Source organism: Ictalurus punctatus, chromosome 4, assembly GCF_001660625.3.
Source record: "Ictalurus punctatus breed USDA103 chromosome 4, Coco_2.0, whole genome shotgun sequence".
Lineage (NCBI taxonomy): Eukaryota > Metazoa > Chordata > Actinopteri > Siluriformes > Ictaluridae > Ictalurus > Ictalurus punctatus.
The window spans coordinates 572,848-595,000 of NC_071284.1; the positions used below are offsets into that span (position 1 = coordinate 572,848).

General features: G+C 42.6%; 2 protein-coding genes across 2 annotated transcripts in view; both read right to left on the bottom strand.

Moving 5' to 3' along the window:
• On the bottom strand, positions 1–20,795 carry LOC108264048 (anoctamin-1). Its single transcript, XM_053677784.1, has 26 exons — positions 20,450–20,795; positions 19,230–19,393; positions 17,979–18,269; positions 16,979–17,071; positions 16,394–16,548; positions 16,189–16,243; positions 16,040–16,091; positions 15,820–15,875; positions 15,084–15,128; positions 14,856–14,920; positions 13,659–13,793; positions 13,393–13,553; positions 12,189–12,271; positions 11,485–11,562; positions 10,434–10,499; positions 8,489–8,563; positions 8,164–8,365; positions 7,917–8,028; positions 7,708–7,765; positions 7,470–7,570; positions 6,659–6,819; positions 5,690–5,842; positions 5,295–5,347; positions 4,082–4,263; positions 3,888–3,993; positions 1–2,573 (listed from the first exon to the last, which is right to left on the bottom strand). Exons 1-26 carry the CDS (start codon positions 20,472–20,474, stop codon positions 1,449–1,451), a joined length of 3,852 nt encoding a protein of 1,283 aa, XP_053533759.1. The 5' UTR covers positions 20,475–20,795; the 3' UTR covers positions 1–1,448.
• Positions 20,796–22,087: 1,292 nt separating this feature from the next.
• vwf (von Willebrand factor) overlaps positions 22,088–22,153 on the bottom strand; it is a 34,464-nt gene continuing 34,398 nt past the window's right edge. Inside the window, exon 52 of the mRNA XM_053677788.1 lies at positions 22,088–22,153. This exon is cut by the window's right edge and continues 314 nt beyond it. The gene's annotated coding sequence lies outside the window, so the exon portion shown is untranslated.

Consider the following 22,153-nt stretch of genomic DNA (forward strand, 5'->3'; position numbering starts at 1 on the left):
AGGATTTTCCACACTTTATTTATAAATTATGCCTCAAAAGAAATGTTTACAGTTCCACAATATTTAAAATAATATTCATACTGGTGATTATGACATCTGAGGGCTACACTTCCCCTTGACCCCAAAACCCCAGTGTACACTCTTGGTTAAAGGTAAAAACATCTTCAGTATGATGAATTCCTTTACAGAAACGGTTTAAGCCCTGGTACCACTTTATTTGGATAGTCCACTTTAGACACTATACTGTACAAACAAGCCGTCTCAAGACAATTATGTACTATAAGCCTATACGCTTTCAACAACACGTCATATATTTAATGAACAGAGTACACATGGGCTGGATTCAAACTTGTGACAGCAATAGGGACAGACTGATAGACTACAGAGTGTTCACTAAAAATCAATAGCTGTAAACTGGACTATCCAAATCAAAAATGGGGACTTGAGTTCCACAGAGACCGTCTTGAGACTAGAGGTGGACTTTGGCAACTCTGGGAATATGATTCAGACTTCAGCTCAAAGACTTGAGACTTGGCTCAGACTTGCAGCTTAGAAGCTTGAAATTCTGCTCAGATCTGCAGTTCAGAGATGAGATTCGGACTTGCAGCTCAGAGACTTGAAACTAGATTTGGACTTTGGCAACTCTGGGACTTCAGCTCAAAGACTTGAGACTTGACTCAGATTTGCTGCTTAAAACCTTGAGATTTGACTCAGACTTGTAGCTCAAAGGCATGAACTTTGATTCAGATTTGCAGTTCAGAGACTTGAGATGTGATGTAGACTTGCAGTTTAAAGATCTAAGACTTGGCTTAGACTTGCTGCACAGATACTTGAGGCTTGACTCTGACTTGCAACTCACAGACGCAAGATTTGACTTAGATTTGCAGCTCAGAGACTTGAGACTTGGCTCGGACTTGTAACTCAGAGACTTGAAACTTGGCTGAAACTTGCAGCTCAGATTTAAGACACGATTTGCTGCTCCAGGACTTGACACTTGACCCAATCCTGCAGCTCACAGACTTGAGACTTGTGGACTTGACTTGGACTTTTCTAAAGAGTCTTGCATCTTCACTCCAAAAAAAATAAAATAAATAAATAATCAAGGTAAAAAGGGACACATGGATTCCTTTCATGTAATTTTTTTGTCTTTGTAAAATAAATGTCATGTATGATTGTGTCTGATTTGAATATCAGGTGATTTCAGTAAATCACCAAATAAAATCCTCCACAGTACAGCGCTTGCACGCCTCAACTTACAGCACAGCGCCACAATAACCACTGAGAACTGGTGTGTGATGATGACTCAAAAATAATTTACATCCTCAAACTTAGACGAACCCCTGATGACTGTGCAGCCATCGAGGTTTCCTGGCACTGAAAGAGGTGATTGGTTGAGAGCTGCTGGAGGGGGCTGGACCAGAACTTGGCCTTGTCCAGTCCAATCTTTCTTACACATGGGTGTTGTGTGTCACATCACTGGGTAATGGAGATGACTTTTTGTTGATATTTGTGAAGCTGGTGGAGTGGGTGGTTCTGAGTGAGATTTCCACTGTATCCGGTCCTCTATATCTGGGTGGAAGAGTCTGACATCGGGACTTGGTTCTGGTGGCTGGGTCCTGGCGTGGAAGTCCTTTTGCAATGCTCCCTATCAGCTCAGGTTTGGATGGGGGTCTTGGTAGTACCACTGACTGACTAACTGAAAGATCCGGTCTGGATGGAGGGCGTGGCAATGCTGTTGATTGGCTGATTGAAAGCTCTGGCTTGGAGTGTGACTGTGCCAAGGCTTGCTGGCTGCTTGTCATTTCCTGTTCAGATGGAGAACATGGCAGTGCTTCTGACTGGAGCTCTGTTTTAAAGGGATGGCAGAACAGCACTGATAACTGGCTACCAAAAAGCTCTGTTTGAGAAGATGTTTTGCTGGAAGGATTTTTAGATTGAGGTTGTAAAGGTGCAGTGGGAGTATTTTGTAAGAGCTGACTAATTTCTTGAGGAAAATTCTGGTTGTAATGTACAAAGCTGGTGGAGTGGCTGGTTCTGCTTGAGCTGTCTCCAGGTTGATCCGCTTTCTGTCTGGGTGGAAGGGTTTGGCAGCGGCTCCTGGCCCTAGAGCGTGGATCTCGATTTGGAGGACTATTTAGATCAAAGGTTTGGTAGTGGGACGTGCCTACTGGTTTTACTTGACTCTGAGGAACAGACTGATTTAAATGAGGATCTGATGTGGTAAGAGAATGACAGTCTTCGTCAGGGTTAATCGGCTCACTGGTGGTAGATTCAGGTTCCTCTCTGTCTGCAGGTAGGTTCTCATTGTCTGCAGCCTGTAACTCACTCTCAGTTGTCTGGCTTTGCAGCATGATACTACAGTCTGGCTCCATCTCTACGGGTTCCTCCTCTGAGGTGTTGATTGTTATGTTGATGTTGGAAGGACTCTGTGATCGCCGCTGCTGCTTCTCCACCTCCTCGCTAAGGAGAAGATCTAGCAACAGGGCTTTTTCCCGCTTCAGGCAGTCCTTCAAAGAGCGGGGAACATCCGGAATCAACCATGCCACCAGCATACTCAGGAACATTGCCAGGTTCTGAAACACCCACAAAAGCAAAATGTCATCTTGTTGGTGCCAACTATGAAATAATTTCTCAGATAATAAAAATGATCTTATAGTAAATGTATTTAAGCACTCCCTGTTACTGTTACATGAATTTCACCTGCAATGAAAACACGGTAAAGCCGTTCCCTTCCCTTGACCCCACCTCTTCTGTTGAAACGGCAATCTTAAAAAAATTGTTTCTCAAGCATTGTTTAATGGTTCTAGCTTTCTAAACATCTCTTTTCTAAATCAGAAGCCTCTGTCCAGGTCCAGTTAAGGCCGCTTAGCCTTCTCCAAGACAGACAAATCCTTCTACAGTCGTTAAAAAAGGATTGTCCCTCTGGGGAAACCCTTAAAGATTCTGTGCAGGGTTTTTTTTTTATTTCAGAGACATTTTAGGCATCTTAAAACCATTAACTATACAAAGAACCTTGGATGAACCTAAAGGAACCCATTGCCCTGAGAATCTAGGTGTCACGAGTTCCCCTTTATGCAGCGCACTGTGGAGCATGTGAGCGCGCGTGCACAAGCTGGTGCGCGAGCACCTGCTTTCCCCTTGTGGACAATCGTGACATTTCTACACGTGTATTTGTTTATGTTTCTTTCATGTCTCCTCCCCGTTCTGTCATTGGTTGTAGTCTCACGTGTCTGAATCGTCCTCAGCCGTCAGCCATTACGAGGCTGATTATCTCTGCATATATACCGCGCGCCTCCCAGCGCACAACGCGGAATGTAGAATGAGTTAGATAGTCGATTAGTTTAGAGTCCTTAAGATACATATCCACAGTCACAGTCCATAGTCTCATGTTTAGATTCATAGTCTTAGTCTTAGTTCATAGTTCATGTCATGTTTAGTTTCGTTTGTTAAGTTCACGCTGGTTTCTCCGCTGCCAGTCCCTCGCTGCTGTTTCTGCTTCATGTTTGGTATTTCGACCCTGTATCCCGAGACCACGACGTTGATTCCTGCCTTGCCTCGTTTATGCCTGTTTGCCGATCGCCTGAACCTTGCATGTTACTGGATTCCGTTTTTGGATCATGTTTTGGATTTGTCTGCCTGTCTCTCTGTAAATAAAACTGTTGTTCAACCTGCACTTGCATCCTACCTTATCTCCGTTGCGTCACGAGACGTGACACTAGGGTGCCAGACAGAACCATTATAGATTTTAATTATGCCTTGTGAGTTGCCCTTTACGGAAAAGTCAATTAGATTAGAAACAAACAAAAATGTTTTGATGAGAATACTGTTAAGCTAATTTTTGAAAGTATCTTAGAAATGATATGTTTATTACACTTTATTGCACGGACCTGGAAAAAGATGACAAAGGCAAGTCGGGCAGCGAGCACAGACCAGTATTGCTTAGAGAGCTGATATGAGTCAGGAGACCAGGGGGGATCTCGGTAATCTTTATACCTGAAAGAGAAAGAGAAGAAGAGAGGATGCGATTGTCAGTGCTGTGATTAAAGAAAGTCTTTGTGTGATTTTGGGTCTACATGTGCACCTGCAGATACGGAGTTCCCGGTCGAAGTGTGTGCTGTTGGGTGCGGTGCCAGGTTTGAAGTTGCTGGTGTTGAAGTAAGCCAGTGTGTGGTCTATAAATCCATGCATAGTTCCTGTCTCACTGTACAGATACTGATACACCATCCGTGGAATGAACTCTGACGTGAAGGAAATAACAAATGCCTGAGAGAGAAAGAGTTTAAAAAAAGAGTCAATATGCAGTCTATGGCCAAAGGTTTGTGGACACCTGATCACACCCGTATGTGCCTGCTGACCATCCCATTCCAGATTTATTCCCCCGTGTTTGCTGTTATAATGCGCTCCACTCTTCTGGGAAGGCTTTCCTCTAGATTTTGGGGCGTGGCTGTGGGAATTTGTGAGTGTGATTTTGGGGCATGGCTATGGATATTAGTGAGTGTGATTTTGGGGCGTGGCTGTGGGGATTTGTGAGTGTGATTTTGGGGCGTGGCTATGGATATTAGTGAGTGTGATTTTGGGGCGTGGCTGTAGGGATTTGAGAGTGTGATTTTGGGATTTTGGGGCGTGGCTGTGGGGATTTGTGAGTGTGATTTTGGGATTTTGGGGCGTGGCTTTGGGGATTAGTGATCATTCAGCTACAAGAGCGTTAGTGATGTTGTAGGTCAGGTGCTGATGTTGATGTTGATGTGAGGAGACTCCAGGTCCAGTTCATCCCAAAGGAGTTCAGTGAGGTTGAGGTCAGGGCTCTGTGCAGGACACTCGAGTTCTTCTACCTTCTTCCAGCCTTCACACACGTCTTCATGGAGCTTTGTGCACTGTGTGTCGCGCTGGAACAGTGTTTGGGATTCTTAGTTCCAGTGAAGGGGAATTGTATATTGTATTGTAATTGTTTGCGTCCAACTTTCTGTCAACAGTTTGGGGAAGAAGCACATATGGTTGTGATGGTCAGGGGTGCACATACTTTTTGCCATATAGTGTAATATACCTGAACTAATTTAATATATTTCTGTCATTAATTTCAGCCGTGTAATAAAATTGCACCAAACATTTTCTAATTATCAATTAGAAATGAGAATTAATATTAATGAATTATTTTCTAATTATCTAAGTAAAGTATATAATCCCCTGCAGTAACACCAATGAGAATGAAACATAATTCTACTCGGTGATCTACCATTTAAGCATGAACACACTTGTATATGCGTAATAACAGAAAAGGTGCGTGAATTACACACATTTGTGATAACAGCAAACTTGCTGATGCCACTCAGGATGTTGTACCATATTCCTAAGAAATAAAGAGGCAGAGGTTAATCCACGCTCATAAACATGAAAACACACGGCGCGGGTTTCATTTAATGCTCAGAGAGAAACAGAAGGCAAGACATTTACAGCTCAAACGTGTAGAAATGAGACACCCAGCACTTCACCAACACAAAGGGGAATTCAGGTTTAAATAAATGATTTATAAGCAAGTCGAAAAGCAACAAGCGCTGTTCATGGGCTGTCATGGCAACAGGAAACAAAAACAGGAAATGATTACCATATAAGGCAGTGCAGAGATTATGGAAGATGAAAAGGTAGAGATACTGTATGAGAGAGTTGCTATAAAGATAAATTAAATTCCTACCGATCTCCTTTGCTCTGACGGCATCAGGTCGCCGGATTTCAGTTACAAATTTTGCAGCATCAAGTCGAATCTCAATGACGTTATTGAGCAGAGCAAAGACTGGAGCCAGCGGGAAAGAGGCCACGAAGAGAGTAACAAACCCATACTGGATAACTGCAGAGCAAACAGAAATATAATCAAGTTCAAGGTTCTTTATTTACTTATATATACCTCTTAAATATCTACCTCTTAAATATCTACCTCTTAAATATCTACTCTTAAATATATACCTCTTAAATATATACCTCTTAAATATCTACTCTTAAATATATACCTCTTAAATATCTACCTCTTAAATATCTACCTCTAAAATATCTACCTCTTAAATATCTACCTCTTAAATATCTAGCTCTAAAATATATACCTCTTAAATATATACCTCTTAAATATCTACCTCTAAAATATATACCTCTTAAACGTCTACCTCTTAAATATCTACCTCTTAAATATATAACTCTTAAATATCTACCTCTTAAATATCTACCTCTTAAATATCTACCTCTAAAATATCTATCTCTTAAATATCTACCTCTTAAATATGTACCTCTTAAATATATACCTCTTAAATATGTACCTCTTAAATATATACCTCTTAAATATGTACCTCTTAAATATCTACCTCTAAAATATATACCTCTTAAATATCTACCTCTTAAATATATACCTCTTAAATATCTACCTCTTAAATATCTACCTCTTAAATGTCTACCTCTTAAATATCTACCTCTTAAACGTCTACCTCTTAAATATATACCTCTTAAATATCTACCTCTAAAATATCTACCTATATAAAATCTCGACCCAAACAGCAGCCCCCTTTACCTTATCAAACAGCGGATATCTAATTAAAGATGATTAAAGTGGCATTAAGTGACGAAAGCTGATGGCAACATGCCAGTTGTAATTCGAAGTCGATTCAGATCCACTCACTCATTTCCATATACTCCGGGCTCAGACCCTCAAATGGCTCCAGCTGGTAATCCAAGTCCCAGCGGTACCGTGGCCGATTCGGATCCTTGTCCTTCTTCTTCTTCTTCTCCTCCCCTCCTTCTTTCTCCTCTTTATATTTACGATACATTTTCTTCAGCTTTCTTAAGCGACGCAGAGAAAAATCATATAAGTGGCGTCATCGATATGTCCGTGTTGCTGCCCTGATTTCATACAAATTTCTGTGCATCAAAAAATTTCCAAAACACATCTTGTCAGTTTTGTGTGTTTGCTTAGAGGAATACGTAATTTCTTGTAAAATACTGTAAAATACTGGGTGGAGTCCATCTGCAGTGTGAACGTCTCTCTGGGAACAGAGCCTGGGTAAATTAACGTGACCGAAGGGCAAGTATTACATTTGCAGAAGCTCATCTCTGATATTTGAAAGCAACACAAGAGCATTTAACTCACAATAACGAGAAAGTTTCTTGAAGGATTATTTATATAGGTGTCCTGAACATTATTAGAGGATCCTCACTGCCGTTAATCTACATTACACTCTGAGCATAATGACTCAAACATAACATACGCCACTGTGCCACCTGACATTCATTAATACATCACGACTGTTTTCTTCTCCTGTTTTGCATGTGATGTAATTTATGCATTAATTCTTTGTGATGGATTATTAACTACACTAGAAACTACTAGGATCTATTAACTACACACACACACACACACACACACACAATTTATTTATAATTTATTATACTGTACAAGCAAATGAGTGTGTCTGTGTGCGTGTGAAACTCACGGGATGGCGATCTCAAACACATTGTTCTGGATGAGCTGCTTCCCTAACATGATCATACCAAGCTGAATACACACTTCAATCAGGCAACCTGATGGAGCGCACTGAAACACACACACACACACACACACACACACACACACACACACACACACACACACACGCGTTCATCCTACCAGTCCATGCATCCAGGAAACAGCACAGGCAGCGTGTAGTATAAAATGCTTTTTTTATTTCTTACCTCCTCCATGCGGAAATCTTTAAAGACGTACACATAGTCACCTGGACGGCCTGCAAACCTGAATTCACCCGGAAGAGTTTTAGTCTACTGTACAAGTGTTTACTATAATACACTTAGACATTACACAGTTAATCTCTTCAAACCTGTGGAAGTGTGTGTGTGCTCTGCAGCAGTGTGTGTGTACGTAAGAATAACGGACTCTGACTCACCTGCCCTTAAAGAACGCCACGTAGAAGACCGGTGCGAAAGCGTTCATGCTCTTGAGCAGAAAAGTCTTCAGGATCAGGTGTTCCTCAAACGTTGCTTCAGTCTTCGGAATCTCTGCAACCCCACAAACCCCACAGGACTATGTTTTCATCACGTCTTGTCATTTCCGTATCCCTCGTTTTCTCTCACTCGTCACACTAAACTGGACCTGTCGCTATCTGCACAAACGTGTTACACACACTGACTGACCTAGCTCTGTGATCCAGGCTGCCACAGCGCCATAGATCTCATCCAGCACCAAAACCACAAGCAGGTTGATGATGACCGCTGTGGTTGTCACGGTAACACGCACATTGGCCTTGGCCTCGTGGTCAGGGTTCATCGACATCACTGCGAAAACGATGATGCGGTACAGAATGACACCAGACACCGCCGACAGTGTGACACCCACCTACACACACACACACACACACACACACACACACACACACACAGAACAGCAGGATGAGGGTGTATGGTCAGTCAGTGATAAATTCACGTTCATACATTCACTAATATTAACAGTATTACTGACCATTAGGAGGATGGAGGAAATGTTGATGCAGCATCCCGGCAGCCGGTCTCTCCATGTCAGAGATTCTGAAGCAAACTATGAAAATATATTACTATACACATACACAATATTACACGTATTACAATGGTCAAGCTGTAAAATATTTTAGGTTTTATATAACGAGTACGAGTTTGAAGTGTTAGTTATGAACAACCATTGAAACTGGAGCTATTCTATTTTTGTCAGAAATACAGCCAGTATGCTAATGTAATACCCTGATAAATTCAACCTAATGTAACGAAATAGTAAAACCATCCACCGGTATCATAAGACCAAATGCAAGTGTAAGGTCTAGCCAGGACTCTTCTCCTCCAGACAGCCAGAGGGCGCCCTCCCCTGAATTCTGAATCACTTCCTCAGTTGTACTTACTACTTCCTGTTGAAGTGCTATAAAAAGCACATGGCCCTGCGGTTTACATGGATGGCAATAATCTGATATTAACCCGATTAAGACGATACTCTGATTAAGAAACTAGCATGTAAACAGAGATTACTGATGACCTTAATCCGATTAAAGTCATACTCGAAGTAAACACGAATGGAATTAAGACACGTGGAGTATTCCTGTTTTTATCCACGTGTGTTACAGACATGTACACACCTTACTCACACTACTGTCTTATTCAGAATATTCAATTCAATTCAATTCAGTTGTATTTGTATAGCGCTTTTTACAATAGACATTGTCTCAAAGCAGCTTTACAGAAATATCAACACGGTGTACAGATATTAAAGGTGTGAATTTATCCCAACTGAGCAAGCCACTGAGTGGCGACGGTGGTGAGGAAAAACTCCCTAAGATGTTTTAAGAGGAAGAAACCTTGAGAGGAACCCGACTCAGAAGGAACCCGTCCTCATCTGGGGAACAACAGATAGTGTGAAAAAGTTCATTATGGATTTATATGGAGTCTGTATGACGTCAGGAGCAGCCGTAGTCCCAGCAGTCTGGAATTAGAGAAGATTTGAGCTCCATCCAGAATAAGGTCAATAATTAGATTATCGTTGTCCGTGTAAACGATTGTGAAGTTTTACAGTTTGCTTTGTTGAATCCGGTGCGTTCTGAGCGGAGTATTGTTGGACATCTCTGTCTTTCACTTGTTTTTTTACCAAAACTCATGCACATGAATCCGTACTCTGTTTCTGAGCTGTTACACGACGACTGTTGTATTTCCAATGAAATTCTTTAAATGTAGAAATAATTGAAATATTTCTGTAGTTAAATCACATGGCAGGTGGGGGGCGGGGTTAGCAGCATCTCATTGTCCCTTTACACGCCACTGTTCTCCATCAGATCCCATTGTATCCTAAACACACTCACTCATATTCAGCATGTGTCTGTGATTAGAGGACTTGATCCTGATCTGACTTTAATCCCACATGATCTATTGTGTGAAATACCCACAAGGTCTAATCTGCTTTCTGTGTGTGTGTGTGTGTGTGTGTGTGTGTGTGTTTGTGTTTGTTTTACTTGTGTAGGTGCAATTCTGTCATTGCTGTTATAGACTTAATAACAAAATTTTTTACTTTTTTTTAAACCCTAACCCCAATCCTGTATTCGGTGATCCAGAAGGGTGGAATGGAAGCGGCACAAGCAACATGAGCAGAGTTAAAGCTGACAAGAGTTCCAAGTAGAACCGTTTTTGGAAGCTAAGCGTGTAGATGAGAATAAAGACAGTGTGGGGCGTGGTGAGGAAGTGAGACTGTAGTGAAGTCAGTACACAGTGTAGTGTATCCAAAGACATCATCCTCATAAACCCCACCCTCTCCCTCATATAAGCTGATTAGCTCTCTCTCTCTCTCTCTCTCTCTCTCTCTCTCTCTCTCTCTCTTGCTCTCTCTCTCTCTCTCTCTCTCTCTTGCTCTCTCTCTCTCTCTCTCTCTCTCTCTCGCTCTCTCTCTCTCTCACCAGTGGTTGTCCTCCTTTTGCAGATAGCAACATCTCTCTGCCAATGTCACGTGACCTCTCATCCGACTGCAAAACAGCAGAGGTTAATCATACACACACATATCCACTGCATGCCATTATTTCCAATTACAAACCACATTACATCCCATTACATCCCATTACATCCCAGTGTATCCCATCACATCCCATTACATCCCAGTGTATCCCATCACATCCCATTACATCCCAGTGTATCCCATTACATTCCAGTGTATCCCATCACATCCCATTACATCCCAGTGTATCCCATTACATTCCAGTGTATCCCATCACATCCCATTACATCCCAGTGTATCCCATCACATCCCATTACATCCCAGTGTATACCATTACATCCCAGTGTATCCCATCACATCCCATTACATCCCAGTGTATACCATTACATCCCAGTGTATACCATTACATCCCAGTGTATCCCATCACATCCCATTACATCCCAGTGTATCCCATCACATCCCATTACATCCCAGTGTATCCCATCACATCCCATTACATCCCAGTGTATCCCATCACATCCCATTACATCCCAGTGTATACCATTACATCCCAGTGTATCCCATCACATCCCATTACATCCCAGTGTATACCATTACATCCCAGTGTATCCCATCACATCCCATTACATCCCAGTGTATACCATTACATCCCAGTGTATACCATTACATCCCAGTGTATTCCATCACATCCCATTATATCCCAGTGTATCCCATCACATCCCATTACATTCCAGTGTATCCCATCACATCCCATTACATCCCAGTGTATACCATTACATCCCAGTGTATCCCATCACATCCCATTACATCCCAGTGTATACCATTACATCCCAGTGTATTCCATCACATCCCATTACATCCCAATGTATCCTATTGCATTCTATTCTATCTCTCTCTCTCCCAAACAAACACACACACACACACACACACACACACACACACACACACACACACACACACACACACTGCTGTATAATGCTCACATAAAGATCATAACTCATCATCATTGTCTGTACCTCGTCTTTCTTTTTGTTTTTGCTCTTTTTCTGTCGCTTCTGAAGGAGGAAATCCTCATACGCGGGTCGCAGCTCGTCCTGAGAAAAACAACAACAACCATGAGTTCAAAGATAAATAACATACTGCTCAAATGTTTTTGTTTTTTTATTTAAAAAAATCAATCCAGTCTGATTCTCTTCCGTCTAAACTGATTTTCATGTGCGAAATTTAGATACACAAGAAAGTCCTGAAAATAGCTCGAGTAAAAAATGTATTTGTTTATTATAATTACGGCGCATTAATCCAGTGAATATGTTTCGGGGGAAAAAACACTTTTAATCATGTAAGTCTTTTACAAGCAAAACCATCACATGGATCAAATGTGCATAATTCACTGTAAAGTTTTTGTCTAACCAAACCCACACATCAGCCACGGAGCGCTCACAACACAGAAATCCCAATCAAGATTAAATATAAGAGAAAAATATTCTTACTTCAGCTCTGTGCTGTATTTCAGCATTTAAAGAAGGGACAGAAAATGAAGATAATTCAGTGTGTAAATAACTATACTGAGTGTTTAAACAGAACACAGTACCATCACTACACACACACACACACACACACACACACACACTTGACTCTGGTGTTTAATGTGCTCCAGAAATCATACAAGTGTTAATTCAGTGAAATATTGTCGTGGTGATTAGGATGCTCAGACCCTCACCTCCTCGTCCTCGACGTCGGTGAGATCCCAGCTGTGCTGCAGACACCGCTGTCTCCTCTTCCAGTGCTCCAGAAACACAGCCCCTACACACACACACACACACACACACACACATATAGATATAAACACAACCCCCCTCCTGCCCCACACCTCATTTTACTCTCTTTAAAAAGAGGGAATTCTGATGAAGAAATGAAATGTGAGGGAATCCTGCAACAGACGCAAAGATAAGGTCGAGAAATCTTCCTCAAGACCGAGAACAATTCAAAGCCTAGTTTTATTGCTCTGGATCTCTAAAGCCTGATTTGAAGAATGCAGTGTGTGTAACATCGTTTTAAACTACACATCTGGTCGCTATAAAATCAATGTATTTGTCTTCTGTATTTTGCTTTAAGGGTACACAAACTTTTGCACTCAACTATAAGTGCATTAGTGTGATTTCTCTAACTCAGCTGTTCTACTGACTGCACTGATCTCAGATCAGCAACTAGAGCCTAATCTGTGTCTCGAACTGTGTACAACTCAGTCGGGTATTAATACTATTAGTACCGTTAGTATTAGCAGGAGGGGCGGGGTTATTAAGGGGGTGGAGCTATCAGACTGCTAACGCAGCCACAAATTAGGAACGAAAGGGATTTTAGATGAGTGGTTGTACCTTTATGGCCAGGGTATTAAACATGACAGTTTTCATAAGACCCAGATTAGCATGTAGCAACTAGCGCATGTAGCAGGGAAAAAAGATCAGGTTTGACTCTCTCCAAAATGGTTGATCACACGTCATATCTGTCCAGCCTATAGCGTATGAGCCGTTCGGGGAAGAAGGGCGGGTCATCCACAGGTGGGCAAATAACAGAGCAGTACGGACATTTTCTCGCCAGACTTTGTGCGTTTATTTTGCAGCTGTAGCAGAGAGTGCGAGTTTTTTCTGTGTGATATTCCCTTATGTGTTCAGTTTTCAGTAAACTCACTGCTTTCACGAGCTCAACGTCATTCCGCGCGTTCCTTCCCAAAAAAACACCATGAAGACAGAAAGCGGTTACACGCACACTCGATTTCCAGACATCAGGCGACCCTGACTGCAGATTAAGTGTGAGTTTAGTGAATTTTTATCGGGTCTCACGTACGCAGCGATGACCCGGAGCGTCCGTTATGACAGAGCCCCATGGGGATTTTTGACGAGGGTGACCTGAGTGAGCGTACGCACCCCAGAGGCACATGAAGATGGCGAAGGCGACGGTGGCGTGGTTGTCGAACAGATAGCTGGCCCGTGCTGTGCTGCACATGCTGCTCAACTGCCAATAATCACACACTCCATCACACAGAGGACACATGGTGAAGTTCAGATGCTTATCACACATCTCCTGACTGAGAGAGAGACCAACAGAGGGGATTCATTCAGAAATATCTACGGGTTTGGTTCTTGAAAGCACATTCTGACACACAGAGAACCGAAGAACCGATGAGAGAAACCTGGGCACGTTCGTATCGACGGTCATCCAACCGTACAGGAACACCACAATCCCCATCGCTGAGGCGGGGATGAGCAGCTGCGTGTAAACCCCCAACCAGGCGAAGTACAGACCGATCTTCTCCCCAAAGTACTTCCTCCAGGGGTACACACACACACACACACACACGCACGCACACACACGCACACACACACACACACACACACACACACACACAGAAACAGATTTACACTCTTATAAAAAGTAAAACCTTTAAGGGTTCTTATTTGTCCCTCTGAGGGAATCCTTCTAACTGTTGAAATGGTTAGGAACCCTTCATTATCCAATGAACCCTTAAAGAACCCTCAAAGAACCTTTTTTTCTAAGTACCTGAGATGTTCTAGGTCTTATGAAGATCTACGCTGAACTTCCTGCTGTAGGGTCCTACCTGGAGCGTTTGAGAGTTCTCCCAGAGGATCAAGCCAAATAAACCTTTAACCTAGATTTAATCTCCTGTTAGAGGTTAATCTTACTACAACCCCAATTCCAAAAAAGTTGGGACAGTCAGGAAAATGCTAATAAAAACAAAGAGGAGCGATGTGTAAATGTACTTTGACTTGTCTTTAAATAAAAAACGTATAAAGACGAGGTATTTGATGTTTTATCGAATCACCTGCACAGTTTTTTTGAAGATAAACGTTTCATTTGAAATTGATACATTCAACACGTTCCAAAAAAATTGGGACAGGAGCAGTTTAGGACTAATAGCGGTGTGAGCAGTTGAAATAAGAAGGTGATGTGGAACAGGTGAGGTGATCGTCTAATCAGAGTATATAAGAAGCCTCCAAAAAAGGCCGAGTCCTTCAAACATGACATTTTCCATACTGACCCAACTTTTTTGGAATTGCAGGTACTAATGTTTATAATAACCATAATAATTATTATTGCTTCAGTCTTTAAACTCTAAAACCCTTGAGGGTTCTGTGATCGTCCCTGAAAGTTTCTATAACCAAAGTTTTGCTCTGTAGGTTCTAGATATTAAGAAGAAAATAATGAGCAATGAATTGAAGTTGGTACTGCACACTTACCCTGTTAATACACACACTCATGGGGTTCCTCACAGGTTCTTTGGATAATTAAGGCTTATTAGCTTCAACTTGGAAGTCTTTCTCTTTGTATAACTGACTTACAGAGAGTGATGTGCTAGAGGTTGTCGTACCTGATGAGGTTGACTGGCTGATACTTGAAGAAAACTCCGTAATTGGCCCATTCATCATGTAACAACTGAGGAAACACACACACACACACACACACACACACACACACACACACACACACACACACACACACACACACACATTAAGCTGCTTTATCAAACAAGTAAAGATGTATCTAATCTCCACCCCCAAACATCAGATGTCCAATCAGAGTGGAGTTCAGAGCTCACCTGTCTGTCATTGCGAAGCTCCTTAACATCGGAGATAAAGTCTCCCTGCAGAAACGACAGCTCAGCATTCATCCTGCACTCCTCGTACACTTATAGACTTAATACTGCACATTTATGGGCATTTCTATTTAAAAATATCAAATGTTATACTGACTGAATAATGAATATATGTAGTAGTATATAGGGGGCGCTAACAGCAATCTGCTGTCCAGATTTATATTCAGTCTCATTACTGCACACCTTTAATGTTCATTTTCAGTGTAGTTACTGAATAAGTCACATTCATCACCGAATAAAATGCTTTTAGATCAAATAACCGAACAATAACCTGGACTTTAAAGGGTTAAGTAAGAAATAACACACAATGGATCATGCTGTTATAGAACATTAATCCACACCGGGTCACGTGATACCGGGTCACGTGATACCAGGTCACGTGATACCGACTGACATGAAGCGCAGTTTCTGTTCATTAACAGCACAGAGTGTTTTATTCCTCTTACACCACAGCAATTTACCAACAATTTACACGTTTTTAAATTTATTAACAAACAACACGCCACACATTTCTTCCACTTGTAATTGACTCTGATGTTGATGTTTTGCTACATCACCTCCTCAGTTACAGCATTAATCAAGTGGAAATGTAACTACGTTAGAAATAGTTAATCATTTCGCTGTTTTTATAATGTTATACATATAAAATGTATTATTAAGTCATTAAATTACAACTCACATCATGTAAAGGAAACGCTGCGTCGTAAACACCTTTCGCAAGTAACGACGCAATTCCTGAGGCGTAAAGAAAATGATTAATAAGCACATTTACTGGAATAATTTAGGAACAACATCTACAGTACTTCCACACCGCTCATGCGTGGAAATGACAATTAAAGTCTAAATTCTCTCTAAATGAATTATTAAACACAAATGTACTGTAAATGCTGAGAGTTTACCCATAGTGTGACACGACTGAGTACACGCCGTGCGTCTCAGGATCTCAAACACCTGCAAACACCACGGGAACATAAAGACCTTTAGAATTGTGTCGCAAAAACTTCGAGCTAACGTTAATGCTAATTTTCTCCCAAACGCAGAAGCTCACAATTCTCCCTCGCGTCGCAGTGTCGAAGAGCGTGCTCCTCGACTTGATGTCAAACCTAAAAACACAAGAGTTAAGAAGGTGAAAATGGTTGTAATTGTGTGTGTGTGTGTGTGTGTGTGTGTGTGTGTGTGTGTGTGTGTGTGTGTGTGTGTGTGTGTGTGTGTGGTGTGTGTGTGTGTGTGTGTGTGTGTGTGTGTGCACTTACAGGTGTAGTTTTTCTCTGTTGAAGGGGAGTGACAGGACTCGTGTGTGGGGGTTTTTTTGGGGATCCGGGACTCCCGGCTGGAACGGCTGATTTATTTTCTCCCAAAGCGAACTCAGAACTCCAGCGAGTCCTGTTTTCTCCTTCAGCTCATAAATCTATGAATCCAAAGAGGGCAAAAGACACGGAGGAGGAGAAACGCCATTTAAATGTCATCTGATCATTCCTCAAATAAGCGTCCTCTCTTCCTCTCTCTTCCTGAGCGTCTGATCAAACTGACTCTCCCTCACTTCCTGTGTTAGTGGTCCACTCCTCACTAACTCATCCTCACTGTCATAACCAACTCCGTCCTCTGAGCACTGAACATTTCTGTTCTGTACAAAGGAAATGTAAAACATACCATATTTTAAGAATTATTTTATACATCTGAAGCTGCATAAAATAAAAGTGGGATACTACAGAATCTAATGAAATCACAGGGAGAGAGACACAGAGAGAGAGACACAGAGAGAGAGACAGAGAGAGAGACAGAGAGAGAGAGACAGAGAGAGAGAGAGAAATGTGGGTGAAAAATAAACTGGAACTCACTCTTTTGGTAGGAACTTTGATCTTAAGAAGTTCTGCCTCACGACTTAGCACAGACCAGGGGACATGGAGGCGCGTAAAACGTACTGTCTTCATCTGAGAGAGAGAGAGAGAGAGAGAGAGCAAGCGAGAGAGTGAGAGAGAGAGAGTGAGAGAGAGCGAGAGAGCAACAAAGAATGAGAGAGAGAGAGAGCGAGACGGAGAGAGAGAGTGAGAGTGAGAGAGAGCAAGAGAGAGCAAGAGGGAGAGAGAGAGCGAGAGGGAGAGAGAGAAAGAGAGAGTGTGAGAAAGAGAGAGAGTGAGAGAGAGAGCAAGAGAGAGTGAGAGCGAGAGCGAGAAAGAGATAATTGATATATTTATGTAAATGAGATCGTTAGCTGCAATCAGACACATTGAGGAACGCCATTAACAGCGTTGTCATGGTTACAGATGTTGCTTTCCTATTTGAGCACAAACAGAGACAGAGAGAAAGCAGCAACATTTAACATGTAATCTTTACAGGATCACCGTGTCCTGGTCTCTTCTGTCTCAGATTAAATACAGCACGGGTAAAATGGCAACTATTACAGATGTGGAAGCTCAGAGGCTGTGACATTGGATTACTGATCAGAAGGTCATGAGTTCAAATCCCAGCACTGCTGAGCTGCTACTGCGGGGCCCCTGACCCTCCAGTGCTCAGCTGTATAAACGAGATAAACGTACGTTGCTCTGGATAACGGCGTCTGGCAAATGCCGTAAATGTGGATCAAGCACTAAGCGAAAGGATTTTTACACACACACACACACACACACACACACACACACACACACACACCCCTCTGGCTATGAGGATAAGCAGTAAATCTGTTTATTTTTTTGTTTGGATGCAGAGGAGTTAATCCAACACCACAGGCAGAGAAATAAACCATTTCTAGATCTATATCAATTTCTTACACACACACACACACACACACACACACACACACACACACACACATACACACACACAAATTAACATACACACCTCTCCATCTCGTTCAATCTCCAGACCCTGCTCCTGCAGCCCTCGCTCAAACTCCTCCCTGATCAGGGCTTTTTCTCCTTCTCCTGGCCCAGGAGCCACGTCCACTTCCAGCTCCACCTCCGCAGGTTCGGCCTGTGTGTCCGTGTGAAGAGGGGCGGGACTCTCGGGCGAAAGGTTGCCATTGATGATGATGGAAAGGCGTCTCTTGCAGTGATACACAAGCACATAATCAACTCTCCTTCGGCCATCAGCGAAACACACGCCTCCTCTCGGACATGGGCGGGGCTTATCCTAACACAACACACACTGATTAAACCGGAGGATTTTAAATAGAGTAGATTATTTACTTTATTTCTGGCGTATGCTTATTTCTCTAGAATAAAATCACTTCTCTACAGCAGATCAAATTTTTAATAAAAATATCTTCATCTTAAAACGTGAGTGTGAATAATTTTAGCTCCCCCTGCTGGCTGTGAGGTGAACAGCAGCAGGAACACAGACTTCAGCCAGTTTAAAACTGTAGCTGCTGTTTTTGTTTAGGGAGAAAGTCTAGAGCGGAGAGGGGGTGGAGCTAATTTCAGAGCTGGAAACGGAAGTAAACACTGCAAATCAGCTGCTCGAGAATCAGAGAGTAGTTTGAAATTGCTGGACTATTACTTGACTCTCTGAACACTTTTAAACTTTATGATAGGGCTTAAATGCAGGAGTGAGAGTGAAGTGAAATGAACCCTCATTGGTTTTTTTTCATGATAAGAGGTTCAGAGAGAGCACTAATGGGTATAGTTACTCAAGGATCAAGAGTAAGAAAATTTGGCTTACAGCAGGGCAAAAATCTAGTGAGTGATAATGTAGTGAGCAAAAGGAAATATTAAAGGTGGAGTATGTTACGGTGTATTGAGGTGAAACGACTGTATGGTGAGATACACCTTAAAAGAAAGTCCGCAACAGTGATGCAATTTTGTGTGAATTATACTTTGATGTGACTTACAGGGTACAGGTAAATACAACCCTTAGGGACTCTCTGGATTAACACTTAAAGGTTCTATGGGGAATATTCTGTAGAGGCATCCAATTAGAACCAATTTAGGAAGAAAGGAACTGTTGAGGAACTTTTGTTAAGACCATACTGTCACTGCCAGAAGTCTTACAAGTGCCTTCAATGTGTTCTTTGAATAAGGAGTGTAATTTCAATAAGAACCAAAAAAAAAAAAAAACCCAAACAAACAAACAAACAAACGAACATGCACGCACCGATTCCCCAGCAGGTTTTCCTGCATCATCTCGGCTTGTGGCTTTCTCGTGGCTGATTTCAGAAATGTCTCGGGCGAGACTGCGAAGTTTTCCACTATGAATAAATGAAGATTCACTCACAGCTGTAGTTACTGGCATACGTTCTGGAGCTCCATTCCATGTCTCTGAGGAAAGAATTAGAGGGTGTGTGTGTGTGTATGTGTGTGTGTGTGTGTGTGTGTGTGTGTGTGTGTGTGTGTGTGTGTGTGTGTGTGTGTGTGTGTGAGAAAGAGAGAAAGAAAGAGAGAGCGAGACAGAGAGAGACAGAGAGAGACAGACAGACAGACAGACAGACAGGGAAAGGCTAATTGGTGGTGTTGTGGTTCAGCACCATGGACAGGTACATCATATAAATATCTATCACATGATCACACGCTCCTTTACACAGGTCATGGCATTATTACACACACACACACACACATACACACTCACACACACACACACACTCACACACACCCCTAAGTGTCAGAGGCACAGGTAAACAGACTCTAAGAACGCGCTAAGCGCCTTTATGTCCTCTGGCAGCTTTTTATTAGAAACCCAGCGGAGTTTAATGGCGTTTCAGAAACATTTACAATCCAAAACACGCCACAAATCCAGAATACTGAACATATCTCCGAGTAAAGGTGTAGTATAAGCCGAGGTTGCGTGACGCATGAGAGTGGAGCCTGAAATAGCTCAGCTTAGCGCACTGGCCGCTAATTACAGCACAAACCCGTCCACCATCACAGCGGCTGCTTAAAGCCACTCGGCCGGGAATGTCTCCACAGATAACCGCCACCAGATCCACACCAACCCGCCGCCACGGGGAACAAAAGCGCAGCATATTTCTGTTAAACACACTTCCATGAGCGCTTCAGGAGAGTGTGTGATTATGTGTGATTAGAGCAGGTGTCACTGAGCTACAGCGCGCGCGCACGCACACATGCACACACACACTCACACACACACATACACGCAGCACATTCTAAAATGATATACAACACATCTCATTCATGTGATTGGGGGTCAACAGTTTTCCGAGCGCAAAAATATATCCATAAATAAATGAAACAACAGCAACAACAACAACAACAACAGCAGCAACAACAACAACAACCCGCACACCGCGCGCCATGCGCGCTCCCGTTCAATCTGTTGTGTAAAATCACAGCGACACCGACGCTGTAAACTGGACTCACCTGAGACAGACCTGAGAAAGGACATGGTTTCTCCGGGAAAGCGCGTCGGGGGTCTGAGCAGCGCGCTGTGATGGAGGACAATCCGCGCGTGGGCTCCGTGCAGAGGCTTAACGCGACCGCTCTTCCCGTTAATTCCGCGCGCACGCAGCTTCAGGCTTTACGGTCACCCAGAGAAACTTTGTACAGGAGACCGAGCACAGTGACACAACCGTTCACACACTCACCCTTTACCGCTGTGCGTCGGTTATTTATGTCATCAGTGTTACACTGCTGCAGGTCACAACACACCCGGATGCTGCATGTGAGAGATTCCACTGCTGCTCTTGCTATTCTACATTTACATTTATTTACGCATAAAGGACAAAGACATTTTAAACTCAGGTACAGCATGTGCGTGGCTGAGGGGAGGCCAGGGGTGGCCAGGGCCTTCCTAGTGTGTGAAGCCACTCCAGGAGGATATTAGTGGTCAGCACGTTTGCCTCGCACCCCGGGGTTCGGGGGATCCATTTCTGCCTTCACCCTGTGTGTGAGGTGCTTGCATGCTCGCCCTGTGCTTCAGGGGTTTATTCCGAGTACTCCGGTTTCCTCCCAAAGTCCAAAGACTGATTGGTGTTTCCAAATTGCCCATAGTGTGTGACTGAGTGTGTGTGATTGTGCCCTGCGATGGGTTGGAATCCTGTCCAAAGTGCCCTGAGTTCCCTGGGATAGACTCCAGGTTCCCTGCGACTCTGTGTAGAATAAATGCTGCTGAAAGTGGATGGATTGCAGACATTGCAGTTAATCCATGTCACATGATTACTACTTGGTAAGTCTCACTTTAATTGGTCAGTCTGAAAGTTCACAGAACACCCACTACAACATCTAGGGGACATTTCGAAAGTTCATTTCACTCTAGACCAACAGCGAGGAACTGGCTCGTTTCCACAGGAAGTGGAACCACAACGTTCTCAGTGTGGAATTAAATGCAGTGCTTAGCAAATACACCAGCGCTGATTCTCGTTCTATAGATTCGGGTGTCTGAGTCAAATTTCTTTTGCTAAAATCACATTGTTCGGTGTAAAACACGGACTGTCTCAGTACGGCTGTATAAAACTGATTTGGGGGCGGGGCTACATATAAGCTCTGTTTCTGATGTCACTAAATAAACTTCATGGCTTGGAACCAATCACATTTTTCTATTCAAATTATTAAAGGAGGACAACATGGTACATTTCAGTCACAGAGTCACTGGCTAACTTCACCTAATGCTAGTGATGGAGAGATGGTGGTTGTCATGGTAACGTTTTATTCTCTTAAATATATCAGTGAAAAAATAAGGATGTGAATCAAGACTGACGCGACGTAGTTACTAGCAGTTATTAGCTAACCTCGGTGGTATTACGCGGTGAGAGACGGCAGGACGTGAGTGTGTTTGCATATTTGATTTGCATATTCATGTATATTCATAGCTTGTAGAATTTTAAGCAGGAGAAAGGTGCAGAGACGTTCCTCGGATATTTTCGGTCATAGAAATGATTTTTTATGGTTGACAATTACAGACTTCAGAAAGGATTCAAATGATTAAAACTCTCTCTCACACACACACACACACACACACACACACACACACACACACACACACACGCACACACACGAGAATGTAGATAGAAATAGATTTTATTGATTAACTGTTGATTCATGAGAGTAACAATGATTGTGTTTTAA